This window comes from Astyanax mexicanus, chromosome 8 (assembly GCF_023375975.1).
Source record: "Astyanax mexicanus isolate ESR-SI-001 chromosome 8, AstMex3_surface, whole genome shotgun sequence".
Lineage (NCBI taxonomy): Eukaryota > Metazoa > Chordata > Actinopteri > Characiformes > Acestrorhamphidae > Astyanax > Astyanax mexicanus.
In genome coordinates, this window is record NC_064415.1 from 7,787,522 (window position 1) to 7,806,674 (window position 19,153).

General features: G+C 39.9%; 1 protein-coding gene across 2 annotated transcripts in view; it reads left to right on the plus strand.

Moving 5' to 3' along the window:
• Window positions 1-19,153, plus strand: part of LOC103043776 (tensin-3) — a 92,503-nt gene that overhangs the window by 45,701 nt on the left and 27,649 nt on the right. Inside the window, exon 13 of one of the 2 annotated variants that reach the window (XM_022662036.2) lies at window positions 9,986-11,077. The exons of the other annotated variant lie outside the window; for it this stretch is intronic. Within the exon in view, the coding sequence (XP_022517757.2) occupies window positions 9,986-11,077 (1,092 nt within the window). The remainder of the gene's footprint in view (window positions 1-9,985; window positions 11,078-19,153) is intronic. 2 annotated transcript variants of the gene reach the window in all.

A 19,153-nucleotide genomic window follows, 5' to 3' on the forward strand; every position in this document is an offset into this window, starting at 1 on the left:
TCACTGTGCATCGGTCAACAATACAGCGCACTTTGCACAAGGAGAAGCTGTATGGGAGAGTGATGCGAAAGAAGCCATTTCTGAAAGCACGCCACAAAGAGAGTCGCCTGAGGTATGCTTTTACATACGACTCTGTTTGTGGCATGCTTGCAGAAATATATATATATATATATATATATGTATAAACCGTTATACAATTGTTTACAATAATACAGTGCTACAGTATGATAATGATACTGTGATATGATGCAGCACTAAGTACTGTATTAAGGATATTTAAGTATACTATGTCTCTGTTGCATCTACTGTATACTCATTGACAGATTTCGATGTGTAAATATAATGATTTCATTATTCATTTCAATAATGATTTCATTATTAACTCCAGTACTAATTATTATGTCAATATTTAGTTCAGAAGTGTTCAACACCTCTAATAGGTAATGCTTAAAGTAGGATAATTCTCTTGTTTTACATAAAAAAAAAAAATAAATATATATATATATATTATATTTTACTCCTTTATTACTTATAAAAGACTAACATATTAAACACAATAGTTTTACATAACATTAAACCATAACAACATAAGAACAACTATTTTCCTAGATCTTCAAACTTTAAAACAACTTTAAAAATTTGACCTGTAACATAACAGGAGGGTTATATTAAGGTAGCAAAGAGCATCATGACACACCTTGCGCAGGTGGTATGATAGGGCCAATTCTGTGTGTGAAAACAAACCAGCAATAATAAGCTCCTCCCACAAGCGAGCCCAGAATCAGTGAGACCTCTGAGAGATCTCATTTATTTGGGAACAAGTGTAAAAAAATATATAAAACCACTCATAGCTGAAGCTCTGTTAGCTGGATAGAAGCTGGACGGTGCTCTCCAGGCCTGGATAAAGAATAAAGCGAGGTTGCGCTGTGGTTCACCGCAGGGAGGGATCTGAACACTTTCTTCCCTGGAGATCTTTCATTGTGGCGCTGAGATTTTATTTGAATAGGTCTTTTTTAAGTCATTTACACAAACAAACACATAACTCACACATGACTTTCACTCCTCTTTCTCTCTCTCTCTCTCACTCTCTCAGTCTTTCTGCTGGAGTGCATGCTATGTATGCTAAACACACTCTCACACACACTTACCAGACGTGCCCCCACCCACACACACACAGCCCACCGCAGGGTCAGGAGCTCAACACTCCGGGGTATTTTTTCCCTCCGGCGGCCGCTATGGCAAACCTCACCAGCTAACCGTGGAATTCACAGGCCACTGAAAATAGACGAGTGTATCCAGAGCTTCCAGAGCCCGGCGGAGCCGTGGGCGTCCCTCAGCCTCCTCTCAGCCTCCTCTCCTAGTGAACGAATGTTCTTGGTTCCAGAATCTACCGGGGTTGGACAGTGAAACTAAAACACCTCTCATTTTAGTGTGGGAGGTTTCATGGCTAAATTAGAGCAGCCTGTTTGCCAATCTTCATTAATTGCACATTATTGCACCAGTAAGAGCAGTAAAAGTGTAAAGGTTCAATTAGCAGGGTAAGAGCACAGTTCTGCTCTAAATATTGCAATGCACACAACATTATGGGTGACATACCAGAGTCCAAAAGAGGACAAATTGTTGGTGCACGTCTTGCTGGAGCATCTGTGAACAAGACAGCAAGTCTTTGTGATGCATCAAGAGCCACAGTATCCAGGGTAATGTCAGCATACCACCAAGAAGAACCAACCACATCCAACAGGATTAACTGTGGACGCTGTAAGAGGAAGCTGTCTGAAAGGGATGTTCGGGTGCTAACCCGGATTGTATCCAAAATAAAACATAAAACCACGGCTGATCAAATCACGGCAGAATTCAATGTGCACCTCAACTCTCCTGTTTCCACCAGAAATGTCCGTCACCACAATAAATTACTGTGGTCTAAATCCAGATGTTTCAGTTTCATTGTACAGACCATGTCCGGTTCCACGTCGGTGGAAAAGCACTATCAGGCTCCTTTCAGGCTCCACCAGTCTCAATGTGGACCAGGCTGAAAGTGAAACTCATTGGAGTCAGGCTGTAAAACAGGGCGGCACCGTTAATAAAACTGGGGGTTCATAAAAAAAAGCAAGAAAATAAACATGGGCTGGAGCCTTCTCTGCTGCGGTTCTTTGATGAAGGAGGATTCCTGTGGCATTTCTGCACTGTTGTTTTCACACGTAAACACAATGTTTGAGAGTGCCAGCTCAGAGCTCTGGGGGAATTCAGCCTCTCTGGACTATTAGCACCGTCTGTCTACATTTTTAGCCTTTTTCTATCCTGTGTGTCACGTTCTCATCCTGTTCTGTGTCCGTTCGGTTCTACGGTATCTCTTTTTGTGTTTTTACCTTGTTTTTCTAGCCGTGTGCTTTCTTGCACGTGGCTCTCTGTGTTCTGCTTGTTTCTGCTCTTGTCTTCAGTGCTCCAGTGTGCGTCATTTGTAGCTCCGCCCCCTCATTACCTGCCCCCAGGTGTTTCCTGTTTCCTTTTCCCTCCGTGTGTAGGCATAGCCCCTGTGTTTCAGTGTTCAGCTGTCCATGAGAGCTGTCAGCCAATTCAAACTCAAAAATCAGTGTCTCAGAAAATTTGAATATTGTATAAGACCAATTGGTACTTTTGGCAGTGTGCCAAGTCCTGCTGGAAAATGAAATCCGCATCTCAATAATAGTTGTCAGCAGAAGGAAGCATAAAGTGCTGTAAAACTTTAGACTTGATAATAAAACACAGTGGATCAACACCAGCAGATGATATGTCTCTCCAAACCATCACTGATTGGTGGAAACTTCACACTAGACCTCGAGCAGTTTGGACTGTGTGTCTCCCCACTCTTCCTCCAGACTCTGATCTCTTGATTTACTTTAAATGAAATGTAAAATTTACTGATGATCAGTGATGGTTTGGAGAGACATGTCATCTGCTGGTGTTGATCCACTGTGTTTTATTATCAAGTCTAAAGTCAGTGCAGTTTTGTTTTCCCACAAAATCTTAAAGAACTTCATGCTTCCCTCTGCTACTGACAACTTTTATGGAGATCCAGATTTCATTTTCCAGCAGGAATTGGCACACTGCCCACACTGCCAAAAGTACCAATTGGTCTTATATAATATTCAAATTTTCTGAGACACTGATTTTTGGGTTTTCATTGGCTGTAAACCATAATCATCAACAATAAAAGAAATAAACACTTAAAATAGATCACTCTGTGTGTAATAAATTTATATAATATATGAGATTCACATTTTGATCTGAATTACTGAAATAAAGTAACTTTTCAATTATATTCCAATTTTGTGAAATGCACTAGTGTATATATATACCACAGTGTTGCATAACATTTCTTAATATGAAATAATGAGCTGTTGGGTCAGTGTTTTAAAGCACTGATTATATACTTAATATGCTTAATATACTAAATGTATTGTGATATGATGAAATACCAGTATGTCACATTGCCTAGCTCTGTGGATAATTGATATAATTCTAAATTTGGTCAAGTTTTTATAGATTAGTGTCTAATATATGGTACGCATAAATTTTCTCAGTTTTTCAAACAGGGGTTAGGTCTAGCCTTGGACTAAAAAGCATTTTAATTTTGAAGATTTTGTTTTTATTAAATGGAAAACAGAGTTTACGACTAAGCTTAATCTCTGTTCTGGAGTCTCTGCATCATAGAGATTACTGAACACCTCTACAGATTGAGTTGAGAGTGTCACAATTTAGACAAGTAATTAGCCCCATTGATAATTAGTGGAGTCAATTACATCTAATTATACCACAGTTAGTTCCGACCCTGCAATGTGATTGGCTGAGAGGCATTTTATGAGTGACATTATCAGCCGTTAATGCACTGTAACTGAAGCTTTCCATGTATTACTCCGCCACATACAAGTAACCTAGCAAGGATGCAGCGCTTACAAACCAAATACAAACCAAATGCGATTTCATTAAACACCACTGGGAGGCGCTGGATCCCATTGAGGCACAGTGCAGAAACACCATGTCTCCAATAGGCGGCGCAGACAAAGATGTGGTCCCACAAATAAATAAATAAATAAATAAATAAATAAACCCAGCGATTCAAAAATGCACATTATTACACACATTATCAACCACCAATATCAGGTTAAGAGTTGTTATTATTAAAATAAAAGCTTAAGTGTATATATTTTACAGTTAATTTAGGGTACTTTAGGCTGAACGTAAAATAGGGGCCACCACGCTAACCTAGCAACAATGCAGCGCTTACAAACCAAACAGTGCAGCTACAAACAGAGCAGCAACGGAATTATTTTAACTCATAGAGTTTTTATAACCAAACAGAACATATTTTTTCTCAAAGTCTTTTAATAAAAAAGTGATAATAGAACTGTGGTATAATCGCAGTAATACACTCGAGGTTTGTGCTATAAAGTGTAATATTAGCACAGCAGTGGCAATATTACATGTTATATCACAAACCTCGAGTGTATTATCGCTTAAGTAACTCGTAGTCTAACTGTAGTCCAGCTAAAAACCCAAGCATGTCCTCAAGCATGTCTCGACTAATCGACTGCATTTTAGGGTAAGTATTAAATTGTCAGTTAATTTTTTTTCCCTGAACTAATACTTTAATCTCTTTTGGCCCTTGGGGGCCCCATAGCGTTCATATTACAGACCTCACTCACTCATTCAGAGCGTTTGTGTGGGAGTTGTACTGGGATTAGTGTGGAATGCCTTTTCCTGGGGAGCTGTGTGCTTCCCAAACTGAGATGTTTCCGCAAGCTGTGGACGGAGGCTGAGATCGGAATTATAATTACAGTCCAGGCAGGCTAATTTCAGCTGCCCGTCAATGTCAAGAAAAACCACACACTCCTTCTCGCTGTCTCACACACACATATAATCCTCCTCCACAACCATGAAACGGCATGAAAACTTCAGCCCCAGCTTTCCAGCTCACAGATATCTCAACACCTGCTGTTACTATAGCAGCACTAGTGATAATGTGCTGTGAGTAATAGTGCTAGAGTAGAGTATTGTTAGTGGTAGTAACATTAATCGATTATAAATCATATAGGGTTCTATTTTAGCAATCTATCGGCAATTTAGGGCGTGTCAGTCGATTGTTGCTATCGGAACGACGGGAAAAGTATGCCTTGTGTGGCTTGAAACGTGCAAAAAAGCAATGTACTAATTATCTTAATTAATCATTGGTGAGTTTTAAGTGTAACATGCCTGATTGCAGCTTAGCTGTGTTGCTGTGATATAAGTATTAATTACTAATGTGTTGCTATGGTATAGCTGTTGGTTGCTAAGGAGTTGCTAGGTGGTTGCTGAGGTGTTACTGTGGTACAGATGGTGGCTGTCAAGGTGTTTCTATGTGGTTACTATGCTAAAGTGCTAAAAATGATGCCTTGCACAGCTTGAAACATGCAAAAAAAAAAGCAATGTACTAATTATCTTAATTAATCATGGATGTGTTTTTGTGCGCAACATGAAATAAACCAGTCAGAATGTCACTCGCCATTCTCTTTAGGAGCCAGGTGCACTCTGACTTTGGCGGATTGCTTTTTCAATGGCACAGTAGCATAATTGCTGTGGTTCACCCGTGTTTTTTGTTGCCAAGATAGCAATACACCAGGAATTAGCTTGAAAACGCCTAATTTCCCGACCACCACTCCCATAGTTGTAGATGTATTTACAAGCGCTGTTGCTTTTTAAATGACATTAGATGTTTAGTCATCATCATGCTAGTTTATGGAGTATACTGTTTATTACGATTAGTCTTGTAACATTAACCCAGGACTCAAGAAAACAAATATACCCTTAGGGTATGGGTTAAATCATCCTTTGAAATTTTGTTCTGTGTTTATAAAGCTTCATAACTCTGTAAAAGCTTTGTTTATCAACATAATACACATATTATTGCATTCTATTGTGTATTCTAGGTGGTTTATATGGTATTACTGTGCAGTTGGTGTTGCTATGGTGCTGCTAAGGTGTTGCTAGGGTATTGCTGTGTAGGTGGTGTTGCTATAGTATAGGTGTTGGATCCTAAGGTGTTGCAAGGTGGTTTATAGGATGTTGCTGTGTAGTTGGTGTTGCTATTGTACAGGTGTTGGCTGCTAAGGCTGCTAGGGCTGCTAAGGCATTGCTAGGTGGTTGTGTAGGATACTGCTATGCAGTTGCTGTTGCTATGGTACAGGTGTTGGCTACTAAAGTGTTTCTAGGTGGTTAGTTCTATTTTTCCTTGGAAATAGGGTTTGTAGATAGCAAAAAAATGGCCTGTAGGGAATTTTTGAATGTTTTGTAAAAAGTTTATAGACATATTTCAATGGGACAATTTATAGACAATTTCTATGGGATTGTTTTGGCCCAAATAAAGCTGAATAATAATGATAAAAATAAAAATTATAATATGGCTTAGAACAAATATTGGATTAATTTCAGTATCAGAAATTTAAGATTTCAATAACAATACTGAGAAAAGGAAGAGTAATATTATAGCGTATCCAGTTCATTTAAATGATTTTAATTTGTATTATTTGTATTTATTTACTAGAGTAAGCGTATGCTGAGCGGTAGGTGGCGCTCTGGAGTTGGTTGTATTTACACTGCAGACTCCTGCCCGTATTTATCAGGTCAGAAACGGCTGAGACGATCCTGAAGCTGGTAATTTAGGGTGAAGCACATCTGGTTGGGTAACGGCGCTGTACGTGTTGACAGCTGCAGGCGTGTAATTTGGTAATGCTGGAGCCGAGGCTGAGCCTCTGTAACTCTAATTAAAAACCTGCGTTAACTCCACCAACTTTAGCTGTGCAACGGAATGTTGTTTTCATCTGTGGAGAGAGAAATATATATCCAGCATCTCTCTATCCTCTCACTTTCTATTTCTATTCATTTTTGTTCTGTATTTCCATCCTTTCTTTCTTCTTCTTTCTTTTTTTACCTTTTTTATCATTTATTTTACACTATATCTGGGATATACTGTAGTTGATGGTTGCAAAGGTGTTGCTAGCTGGTTTCCAAGGTTTTGCTAGGCAGTGTGTGTTGTATATGTGTTGATGTACTTTATATGTTGGTTGCTATGGTGTTACTAAGTGGTTGCTAGGGCTCTGCTAAGTGATTGGTATGTGGTTTGTAAGGTGTTGCCTACGTTTTTTGCTAATATTTTTTGTCTAAAAGTTGTAGTGAGATTGCAGCTTAGCTGTGGTGCTGTGGGGTGGTATAGGTGGTGGTTGCTAAGGTGTTTCTAGTTGCTTGCTGAGATATTGCTACTATGCTACAGATGTTTGTTAATAAGGTGTTTCTAGGTGGTTCCTATGCTAATGTGTTGGATGCTAAAATGCTTGCAGTGTTGTTAGTAAGTTGTGGCTAGTTTGTTGTTATGGTAGTCGCTGAGGTATTGCTAGGTGGTTACTGAGGTGTTGCTATGGTACAGATGTTGATAAGATTGTTGATAAGGTGTTTCCAGGCGGTTACTATGCTAATGTGTTGGATGCTAAAATGCTTGCAGTGTTGTTAGTAAGTTGTGGCTAGTTTGTTGTTATGGTAGTTGCTAAGATATTGCTAGGTGGTTACTGAGGTGATGATATGGTACAGATGTTGATAAGATTGTTGATAAGGTGTTTCTAGGTGGTTACTATGCTAATGTGTTGGATGCTAAAATGCTTGCAGTGTAGTTAGTAAGTTGTGGCTAGTTTGTTGTTATGGTAGTTGCTGAGGTATTGCTAGGTGGTTACTGAGGTGTTGCTGTGGTACAGTTTCTGATTGCTAAGATGCTTCTTGGCATATATTGCTCTATATGTGTTTACCTTTTCATACGCTGTAGCTGTTTCTTTATTTCTTGTCATTTGCTCATGCAAATTTTAAACTAATGTGTTGGATGCTAAAATGATGGTTAATATGGTTTCGCTAAGTGATTGCAATGTGGTTAGTAAGTTGTAGCTGGTTTGTTGTTATGGTAGTTGCTATGGTATTGGTTGCTATGATACAGCTGTCAGTTGAAAAGGTGTTTCTAGGTGGTTACTGTTGCTAATGTGGTGGATGCTAAAATGTTGGTTAATATGGTTTCGCTAAGTGATTGCAGTGTGGTTAGTAAGTTGTGGCTAGTTAGTTGTTATGGTAGTTGCTAAGGTTTTGCTAGGTTGTTACTGAGGTGTTGCTATGGTACTGTTGTGGATTGCTAAGATGCTGCTTGGCCTATATTGCTCTATATGTGTTTGCTATATGTGGTTACTATGGTTTCACTAAGTGATTGCAGTGTGGTTAGTAAGTTGTGGCTAGTTTGTTGTTATGGTAGTTGCTAAGGCACTGCTAGGTGGTTACTGAGGTGTTGCTATGGTACAGTTGTTAGTTGATAAGATGCTGTTTGGCACATATTGCTTAATATATATTTGCTTTTTCAAATTCTTTCTTTCTTTTTTTATTTTTTTCTGACCTACACTTGCAATTTGTCATTTTTTTATTTCTGTCCTCCCATCCACATATTCTATCTTTCTCTCTCTCCCTCTCTCTTTCGCACACCTTTTTACCTTTTCTTCTCTGCCTGAAGATTTGAAGTATTGGATGTCACTCTTGCGGTTCCCACTCCCTCTCTGTAAGCCCCACCCCCATGTTTACATTCCTCTCACCATATTTGGCAACCTCCCCATGCCCCTGGTCCTTGTGCTCTGTGCAAACACACACTCTCTCACTCTCTCTCTTTCTCACTCTCTCACTCACTCTTTTACTCGCACACTTTCCTTTTCCTGGTTAAAGCTGAATAGAGAGGTCCTGCATGTTCAGCAGCAGCAGCAGCTTTACCTGTATAAGTACTGAATGACCTGCGCTGATTCAGGCTCTGATTCAGGCTCTGTAAGCTGCTCGGAGATTAGAGGAACACTGTTCTGTGAGGCTCTCTTGCCATAGACAAGAGCCACGAGCTGAGTTGAAGGTGAAAGGAGGTAAGAAATGAGGGATTTTTTTCCTTTTTTAAGGTAGTTGTTGGGATTAAAATATAAATAAGGTGATATACCAGAGGCAGGAATGGCAATCTCGGGGTAAAACTATGTCTTGGTGGGGGTTGGTGGTCAATGTGTGAACAGGCAGGAGTGTGAACAGGCGCTCTTTATCATGCGTGTCAGGTATTTGCAGCACCATGCAGAGTGCCTGTCTCTTCATTTGGCTTTCTTCACGTCAACAGGCAGTACACACACACAGTGCTTCTGCTCCCAACAATGCTTCTGTCTCACAGGTTGAATGGCTGGACCACCAAGGGTAAAGTACCTAGACTCACATATCTTTCTAAGCCACAGAGTTTGTGATTTTTTGTTTTTGTGCTGATATTGTTGTGCAGTAGTCCGTGACTGTCTCTTGCCTGACCTTGTTAGGGATTATTGGCTTCCTGGCTGTTTCAGAGGTTGAAGAAGAAAGATTTAAGGCACAGTTCAGAGGGCCTGGGGTGTTGTGGTCGGGAGCTGGGCTGTAAATCACAAGACTTTGTGGAATGCTTAGGTCAAATGTGGACAAGCTGTGGTCTTTGATTAACTAACTGCTTTGTACACACCATGTGTCCAAACTCAGAGGACTTGTCTGAGCAGACTCGGGCTGGGAATGAGTGGAGATACCTGAGTTAGGAATTGCTTTTGTGTGAAATTCCTGGGATTCTGTCCCAAAAGTGGAAGGGTTTCTTGGAACTTTTAACATTTAACTAAGTGATCCAGGTAGACTTACGAAGACCATGTGATTTTGAGGGATCTGTCTTGAATCCACCAATGCCTACGGATTATAATCTCTCAAATTTGCTCAATTTTGTCTAAAGTTGTGCACTCAATACTCTAACCTTCAACAAGACAAATACTTGTGAATAGTATAGATCATGTTAATGTACCCACCTTTGCATTGTCTTGGTTTTGTAATGGGTTCCTTTGTTCTGTCTGTCTCTCAAGTATGTGTGTAAGTGTGATCCACAACTGACCTCTTGAAGCCCTCCATCTCTTCTCTCCCTCAGCTCAACCCTTGCAGCCCCAGGTAACCACCCTGGACAAATTCTCCCCTAAACGCAGCCAGGGCGGCAGTGTCACCCTCGGCCGATCCGCCCGCACCACCTCCGTGACTTCCAGTCCCGAGCACAGTGACCACGGCCTGTCAGCCAGCAGCGACTCGGGCCTCTCCAGCACTTCCTTGTGGACAGAACGTGGCCCAGCAGTTGGTGGAAAGTCTGCAGGACCGAGCCGACAAGAAAAAGCAGAGTTGACTCGCCTGCTCAGCGGTTTTGGGATAGATGAGCCTCCAACAGACAATGGTATGGAGCCAAACTCGACCTCTCAGGGAGTGCTCCACCACCCGGTAGTCCATGCAAATGGAAACGTCCGTCCCAAAGACCGGGAAACGGACATTCTGGACGATGAAGTCCTGATATCCGGTCACGACTTGCGCAGTGTGGACAGTTTGGGCACTCTTTCCTCATCGTACCACAAGAGCAGCCAAAATTCCCTCTTGTCTGATGGTTTCTATAGTCCAGGGGGTGTTGAAGACACCTCAAACCATGCCCCAGTGGCCATGGAAGAATATGAGCGAGCCTATGCCGAGGCACGGAGGAACTGCCTCGCCAAGAGGACCGTATCCCTTCCAGTCACCACTACCTCCACCAACTCAGTATCCAGTGGTCAGCAGTTCCGGCAAGGAAGCTACTCCACCCAGACCTGGGTTCGACAGCAGCAGATGGTAGCAGCTCCTCATTACTCCTATCTGCCTGAGGAAGGTGGAGTTGAGGAGACCTTCCACGGGGAAAAGCAAGAGATTCTACCCAAAATGAACAACAACGATCAAGCAGTGACCAGCAGCAACACTTCTGATCTGAAAGTATCTCCCAAACAAGACAATGAGAAAAGTCGAGACGAGGAGTTTAACTTGCTCACGGTGGACATCGACAACTCCATTGACCAGCTTAACCAGCTCATCCTGGACCTGGACCCTACTTTCGTGCCTATCCCGACCCGGACGAGCTCAGTCAAAAGAAACGGGGGACCAGCGACCACAACCCGTAACAACAATGGGTTGACCCTCAGGCTCAATGAGAACAGCAGGAACCAGCAGCCAGGTAAGATGGGAAAAAAGTTTTTTGGGGCAAATGTGACAAAAGTTGTCTGATGAGAATTTGACTTTTGGGTTGAATCTAAAAAAATATGGTAGAAATAGTTTGAATATTACAGCATAACCTATAGTCAAAATTCTTTAAGACAACTTCTGGGAAGAATGCCCCAGGTGGTTCAGGTGGCTTTCTGGTGGTGGGTTTGGTGATGGCACTAATGGTGGTGGCTTTGGAAAGTCTCTAATAAAGAAATCATTGGTTTATAGTAGGGCTGCAACTAATTATTATTTTGGTAGTCGACTAATCTGTTGATTATTTTCTCGATTAGTCGATTAGTCTATGATTATTTCTGCCATGCCCTCTATATCTAAAAACGATAGAAACAGCTGAACATGAGATTTGAAAGGCATTTAAATATCTAGATGTTTGATATTTGGTGACTAAATATGTAATCTGTTGAGTTTGGTCACTTTTGGAGACTAAATTAAGTTGAGTGTAAACTGTGTGAGTGAGACATTACCATTTATCTCCTATTGTGCTTCTGTCTCCAAAACTTTGTGTAATGCAGTACTATTACAAATTAACAATTAATCAACACTGATATTTGTAGTCGACAAATTAAAATAAGTGACATTGGCGATTATATCGACTAATCGTTGCAGCCCTAGTTTACAGCATTTTTACAGCTAAACCTAGACCTAAAATCAAGATCAAGGATCATGTTTTTATTATATTGTAATTTTTATTAGATTTCACTTGGGCGTGGGGTGCATCTCCTTTTACTTGACATTGATTGGTTGGTTGGTAAAAGGGGATGCATTGAACATGTGTGTTGTAAACCCTACTAGATTAGTAGTTGTGCCAAATGCATAATGCATTCCAGCCAGAATCTTCAGAATCGGACTTCTCTAATAGATCATTTTCTGATTCATTTTATTTCTGTGTATAAATAAGGGTTAATCTATAGTTACAGTAGATACAGGAATGAGCAGCGAAATCTGTTGCACCTTTACTGCTGTGTGATGGGGAGTCAGATTTGGGCACAACACCAGTTCTTTTTCTTCTTCTATTGTTTAATGGGTTTTAACTTCTTCTGTAATTTGTCCGAAAGACCAAACCAACACTGCAAATTATTTGAATTATGGTTTAGTTGGTCTGGACTGAGACCACCTCTCTTTTTGTTAGGCCAAATTTTGGTCCATTGGTCCAGACCAAATGAAGTACCTGAAGCAGAAAAAGTGTTTTGGAATTAGTTTTTCAGAAATTCAATTTTGTAGGCAGTCCTAGTAGTTACCTGGTTATAATAATATAAATCTAGATGGTTATATAGATTCCTAATCACTGTTTGTGTGGCAACAAGTACAATTAATGTTGCTAATAATTTTTGATGGTTTTATGGAAGTAGACTCAAGCAGAGTTGGACAATTAAGGTACAAAACTCCATAACCAAGAATGACAGGAAAGGCTATGACCTTCTGAGACCTTCTAGTCTACTAGCCTTCTAGTCTCCTTACTTACTTCCAACAAAGAAGCATTTTTTTTAGCATTTCGCTGACATTTAGAAACCCCTAATGTTGTATCAGCTTGCTTGTTGGTAAGACCTGACTCCTGTTGAGGTTTTAATATCATATAAAAATGCAAACCTGCTAAAAAAACAAGACAGGGCATGGAATAAAGACACAGAAAAGTGCAGAGAACCTCCGTAGCCATGGATCCGAGCCTGACAGATGAGGTTTGACGCCATTGTGCCGTGCCTGACAAACAGCGTTGCTAAGTTAGCGAAGGAATTTCAGGATTTGAGGCCGGCAGTGTTTCACGTAGGTACACACAAAGGGAAAGGCAGGGTTTCTGCGAGGACCTCAGGTATTTAAGCAGGGTGCAGGAGGTGTTGGGACTTGCCCTGGCTCAGGTATCTGCTTTCCAGATCAGTGCAGAACATTTGGAGCAGGAAAGCATCTTATCAGCGTCTATGAAGGGTAATCTTTAATCCTTCACATTCAGACAAGCACACGTTCCCTTTATTGTGAACAGGTGTTCGTGCAAAAGCTAAAACATCACTGTAGTTGTGCTTGATTGTATATCAGTTGTCATGCAGTTGATTTATTGTTCTCAATACAGAGTGGCCTGTGCTGCTGTAAGCATTTATACTTTTACATTTATTTATACTATTATACAGTTACACCACCAAAACAGTAGTTAGTGGTGAAGATAGAAGGCTTTATGTGAAGGCGGGAATATGATGCTCAATGGACCAATCACAGTTGCTCTTGTAATGGTATTATGGTTTATTATTGTTTCCTTGCATTACATTTTTGCATTGAGAGGGCAAAACTAATAGCTTTTAAGGATTTTAATCTTTATTAATTCGTTTATTTTTAATGTCTACTTGATCTGTAATGATGTTTGGTTCTCTAGAAAGTTCCCAATGGTTCCCAAATATTATAAGAGGATTTAAAAAATGTACCTTTGATAGCATAAGTAATTTTTCACTGTCTGAGAAAATAAATATATCATATAAGACCAATTGGTAGTTTTGGCAGTTTGGGAGTCCTGCTGGAAAATAAAATCCACATCTCAATAAACCAACACCCACAGATGACATGTCTCTCCAAACCATCACTGATTGCAGAAACACTAGACCTCGAGCAGTTTGGACTGTGTGTCTCTCCACTCTTCCTCCAGACTCTGATCTCTTGATTTACTTTAAATGAAATGTAAAATTTACTGATGATCAGTGATGGTTTGGAGAGACATGTCATCTGCTGGTGTTGATCCACTGTGTTTTATTATCAAGTCTAAAGTCAGTGCAGGTTTGTTTTCCCACAAAATCTTACAGCACTTCATGCTTCCCTCTGCTACTGACAACTTTTATGGAGATGCAGATTTCATTTTCCAGCAGGACTTGGCACACTGCCCACACTGCAGAAAGTATCAATTGGTCTTTTAATATAATATTATAATTTTCTGAGACACTGATTTTTGGGTTTGAATTACTGAAATAAAGGAACTTTTCAATGAGCTTCAGCAGCCAGAGAAAGATAGACAAAGGTCAAAAGATCAAAGCAGTTCCAGCCTGGAAGCATGAAGAGTGTGAGATGTTCACACTATTATGAGATTAATCTGAATTATTCAGAGTCTCATAGTCTCATACTCATCCACAGCTGTATTAATGTGTGGATTATTTATAAACAGTATATCTGAATATTCCGTTACTGTCTCTCTCACTGTTCAACACCAGGGACATTCCTCAGATTCCACAGCAGGTCTAGCTTCAGGGTGAAGATCTGCAGGCTGGGGACTGTCAGTACTGTCCCACAATGCATCAGTCCTGTCCCAGCTGTATAAACAGTTAGCATTCAGAGAGTCCATTTGGGTAAACACACTACCTGATAATCGACTGACTGACTTCTATTAGCATGCAGTGCTCATACAAAGGTAACGTTTAGCGTTTGATCAGTATCACTAAACCCCGCCCCCGACTTATAATCTTACCTCTGGCTTCAATACTGGCGTCTTTATTCCTTTCATTCTTTCTTTCTTTCATTCTTTCTTTCTTTCATTCTTTCTTTCTTTCATTCTTTCTCTCTCTCTCTGTCTTTTTCTCTCTGTCATTTTTCAATTTTTAATTTTCAATTTAAAATAGCTTTGTTGGCATAAATTGCAATTAACAACTTTTGCCAAAGCAATAAAAAACAAGTTATACAAAAGGTAAAAAAAAATAATAAATGCAATAAATATATATTAACATATCTTACATATAAAAGTAAATAATATAGATAGATAGATAGATAGATAGATAGAAAGATAGATAGATAATCTTATAGATAGATACAGATAGATATAAAAACAAAATAACAAAATATTCAGTGATCTCTCTCTCTCTTTCTCTGTCTTTCTCTCTCTTTCTCTCTCTCTCTCTCTCCCTTTGGCAGAACAGTAGAATCTGCTTCTTTAAAAAAACTCTTATTCTCTCGCTCTATTTTCTCTTTCTCTCTCTCTCTCTCTCTCTCTTTCTCTCTGTCATTTTTCAATTTTAATTTTCAATTTAAAATAGCTTAGTTGGCATAAATTGCAATTAACAACTTTTGCCAAAGCAATAAAAAACAAGTTATACAAAAGGTAAAAAAAAATAATAAATGCAATAAATATATATTAACATATCTTACATATAAACGTAAATAATATATATATATATATATATAGATAATCATATAGATAGATACAGATATAAAAACAAAATAACAAAATAATCAATAACAGTGATCTCTCTCTCTCTTTCTATGTCCCTCTCTTCCTCTTTCTTTGTCTCTGTTTCTCTCTCTCTCTCTCTCTCTCTCTCTCTCTGTCTTTGATGGTACAGTAGAATCTGATTCTTCTTTTCACTTCAGAAGGATTCTCAGGACATGTTCTCTCGCTCCGTCTCCGCTGTTCGACCCCCCGGGGGATCAGATCTGTCTCTGAGCTCTGAATCTGATCCAAGTAACAAAGCGCCCGCACACTGCGCCTGATGTTCGGCTCCTTTTAGAGGAATCTGACTAAACTACGGGTTCAAACAAATCAAAATGTTGTCAGTTTGATCGGTTTCGAAATTCGGTTATTTGTTCATGTTTTTTTTCCTTAACCTTTGTGTGGTGTTCATATTTTTGTTACTCGTTTACTTTGTTACTTGTATTTAATTCAGCAAAATTAAGCAATTCTACATTAAAATGCTTTACACATGCTTGCTTCACCTAAATTGCAAGCAATATAAACAGCTTACATGGTTAATATTTGCCCTTTACCTTTCTTATGTTACATTTCTTTCAAAAAGTGCTACTCTTTTTTTATTAGTTTTTTAATAAAATGTAAAAGAAAATGAATTAAACTCAAGATATGAGAAGAAAATTTGTTTAGTTTCAAATTTACAAATGAAGCAATGTTTATTAGCCCTTGGCCAAACATACTGTATGTAATATAAATGTGTAGGGGGGGGGGGGGGGGGGGGTGTACCGTGTGTGTTTATCGAAAATGTGTTTTGATATATGTTTTTCACAAAAAATGAGCCAATGCCAATGAGATTGAGTTAGAAAAAATATATTTTTAGTACCAATTGATGAAAAATTAAAACGGGTCCCACAGACCCGAACACCACACAAGGGTTAAATAATCCTCTAGCAATAAAAAATCTCCACCACATTAAGAAAGTATGTAGACACTTTTAGAAACAAACGTTTTTCGCATTTAAAAATCTGTGAAAAAAATGCAGTGAATCTTTAGAATCATCCCTATTATATTTTGTTATTATTAATGGTGTCAATTGATTAAAGATTTTAGAATTTTGGCAGATGAATCACAACTATTCTGTGATTAATCACATTTTATAGTGGATTTTTAAATCGAAAACTAATTTAAAGAAATGCAATTATATTTATATTAGTGGTGATAATTAAAATACTAGTATACACTTATGTATGTTTGAGGGGAGATAAAACCAACATGGGGTGCTGGAATAAAAAATGCATTATAAATTGGACAGAGGAAACCTTCTCCATTGCTCCACCAGCCGCTCGCGTTCAGTATAACTGAACCGTAAAGACGTGTGACATGGTCAGAAGAAAAACTCCCATGAAAAGCGACCCGACACCCCAGTTTTTAGAATGAATATATTAGGCTTAGCAGGGATGGTCGTTCTCCACTCAGAAATGCTTCTGCTTTCAGTTTTAAAAAAACTAAATAATACAAACTGCCACTTTAACAAAGAATGAGTCAGAACTGCACAGAATATGATCACTGAGATGATTTGATGAGTATAACAGTCTGAGTCAGATCATATTTGGACAGGTCTGATCAGATCAGCTGGCTGTTTACACTTCTGTAAAAATAAATCAGATCTGATTGGTTGGATGGGGCTGTAGGATGAATAGATGAGTAGTTGGCGGTTGATTGAATCCGGCGCTGAGTGAGTTGTGGCTGGAGCGAGTGTTGACTCATTCTGGGTGGGATGGTGGATTCTGATTGGCTGGTAGGGAGGAAGCAGGAGAGAGAGGGACTGGAATTTCCAGGAACAGAAGAAGCCTCAGGCTGAGCATTCCTCACCTTCATACAGACAGCAGAACACCCTGCAGATACACATCGTACACACACACAGCGCTCAGCCCAAACACGCCACGCTCTGCAGCATTACTGCATACACTCACTGCATTACTGCACACACACAGAGCTCAGCCCAAACACGCCACGCTCTGCAGCATTACTGCATACACTCACTGCATTACTGCACACACACAGCGCTCAGCCCAAACACGCCACGCTCTGCAGCTCCAATACACACCAGCGACAGTCTTATATCACTGCATTACTGCAAACACTCACTGCATTACTGCTTACACTCAGCGCTCAGCCCAAATAAGCCACGCACTGCAGAATACACCAGATACACTCAGCCAAATACACCAGCATCAACCTTTTATCACTGCATTACTGCTTATATCACTGCATTACTGCTTATATCACTGCATTACTGCTTATACCACTGCATTACTGCATCCACACAGCGCTCAGCTCAAACACGCCATGCACTGCAGCTCCGATACACACCAGCGACAGTCTTATATCACTGCATTACTGCTTACACTCACTGCATTACTGCATACACTCTGCATTACTGCATACACTCACTGCATTACTGCTTACACGCAGCGCTCAGCCCAAATAAGCCACGCACTGCAGAATACACCAGATACACTCAGCCAAATACACCAGCATCAACCTTTTATCACTGCATTACTGCATACACACAGCGCTTAGCCAAAACGCAACACGCACTGCAGCATTACTGCTTACACTCACTGCATTACTGCACACACACAGCGCTCAGCCCAAACACGCCACGCTCTGCAGCTCTGATACACATCAGCGAAAGTCTTATATCACTTCATTACTGCTTACACTCACTGCATTACTGCATACACTCACTGCATTACTGCTTACACGCAGCGCTCAGCCCAAATAAGCCACGCGCTGCAGCTCTGATACACACAGTCAAATACACCAGCATCAACCTTATATCACTGCATTACTGCTTATATCACTGCATTACTGCATACACTCACTGCATTACTGCATACACTCACTGCATTACTGCATACACTCACTGCATTACTGCATACACTCACTGCATTACTGCATACACTCACTGCATTACTGCATACACTCACTGCATTACTGCATACACTCAATGCATTACATTGTTGATGATTAAGGCTTACAGACAATGAAAACCCAAAAATCAGTGTCTCAGAAAATTTGAATATTATATAAGACCAGATTTTACAGCACTCCATGCTTCCCTCTGCTACTGACAACTTTTATGGAGATGGAGATTTCCTTTTCCAGCAGGACTTGGCACATTGCCAAAAGTACCAATTGGTCTTATATAATATTCTAATTTTCTAAGAACCTCATTTTTGGGTTTTTTATTGTCTGTGAGCCTTTATGATAAGTTGTAAATCAATTCTAATGGATGTAAAGGTTAATCTAACAATATTTAAAATGTATTGCTTTATTCAGTAGTTCAGTAATCAGTTTAGAGTACGTACTGTATGCTGTTGTCTGGTTTAATAGTGAATAGAGAGCTGTTGGGGTCAGAGTGGAGCAGTGAGCTGAGAGAGCGGCTCGTTATCACGTCACACTCATTACCTTTCCTCTATCAGATGATAATGAGCCCAGCCATTCATACTGCTCTCAATGAGCTGTTCTCTAATCCACTTACACACACACACACACACACACACACACACACACACGCTGTTAGGCCCTGAGAGATGATGATTGCCCCATCTTGCCTCTCATCACAGCTCCCCCACATTAACATTCCAGAGGCAGGAATAGCAGGACACTTCTGTAACACGTCCACACTAACACACACTTCACACCGAGGTCAGACGCACAAACACACAGAGCAGCGGATCCCGCTCTAAACACGCTCACGTGATGTGGAATTATCATCCACGTGAAAAATGAAAGTGGAAATCACAACAAACTGAAGAAAGCACTTCAGACAAGCTTGACATAAACTGCTAATTGCAGATTATATACCCTGATTGG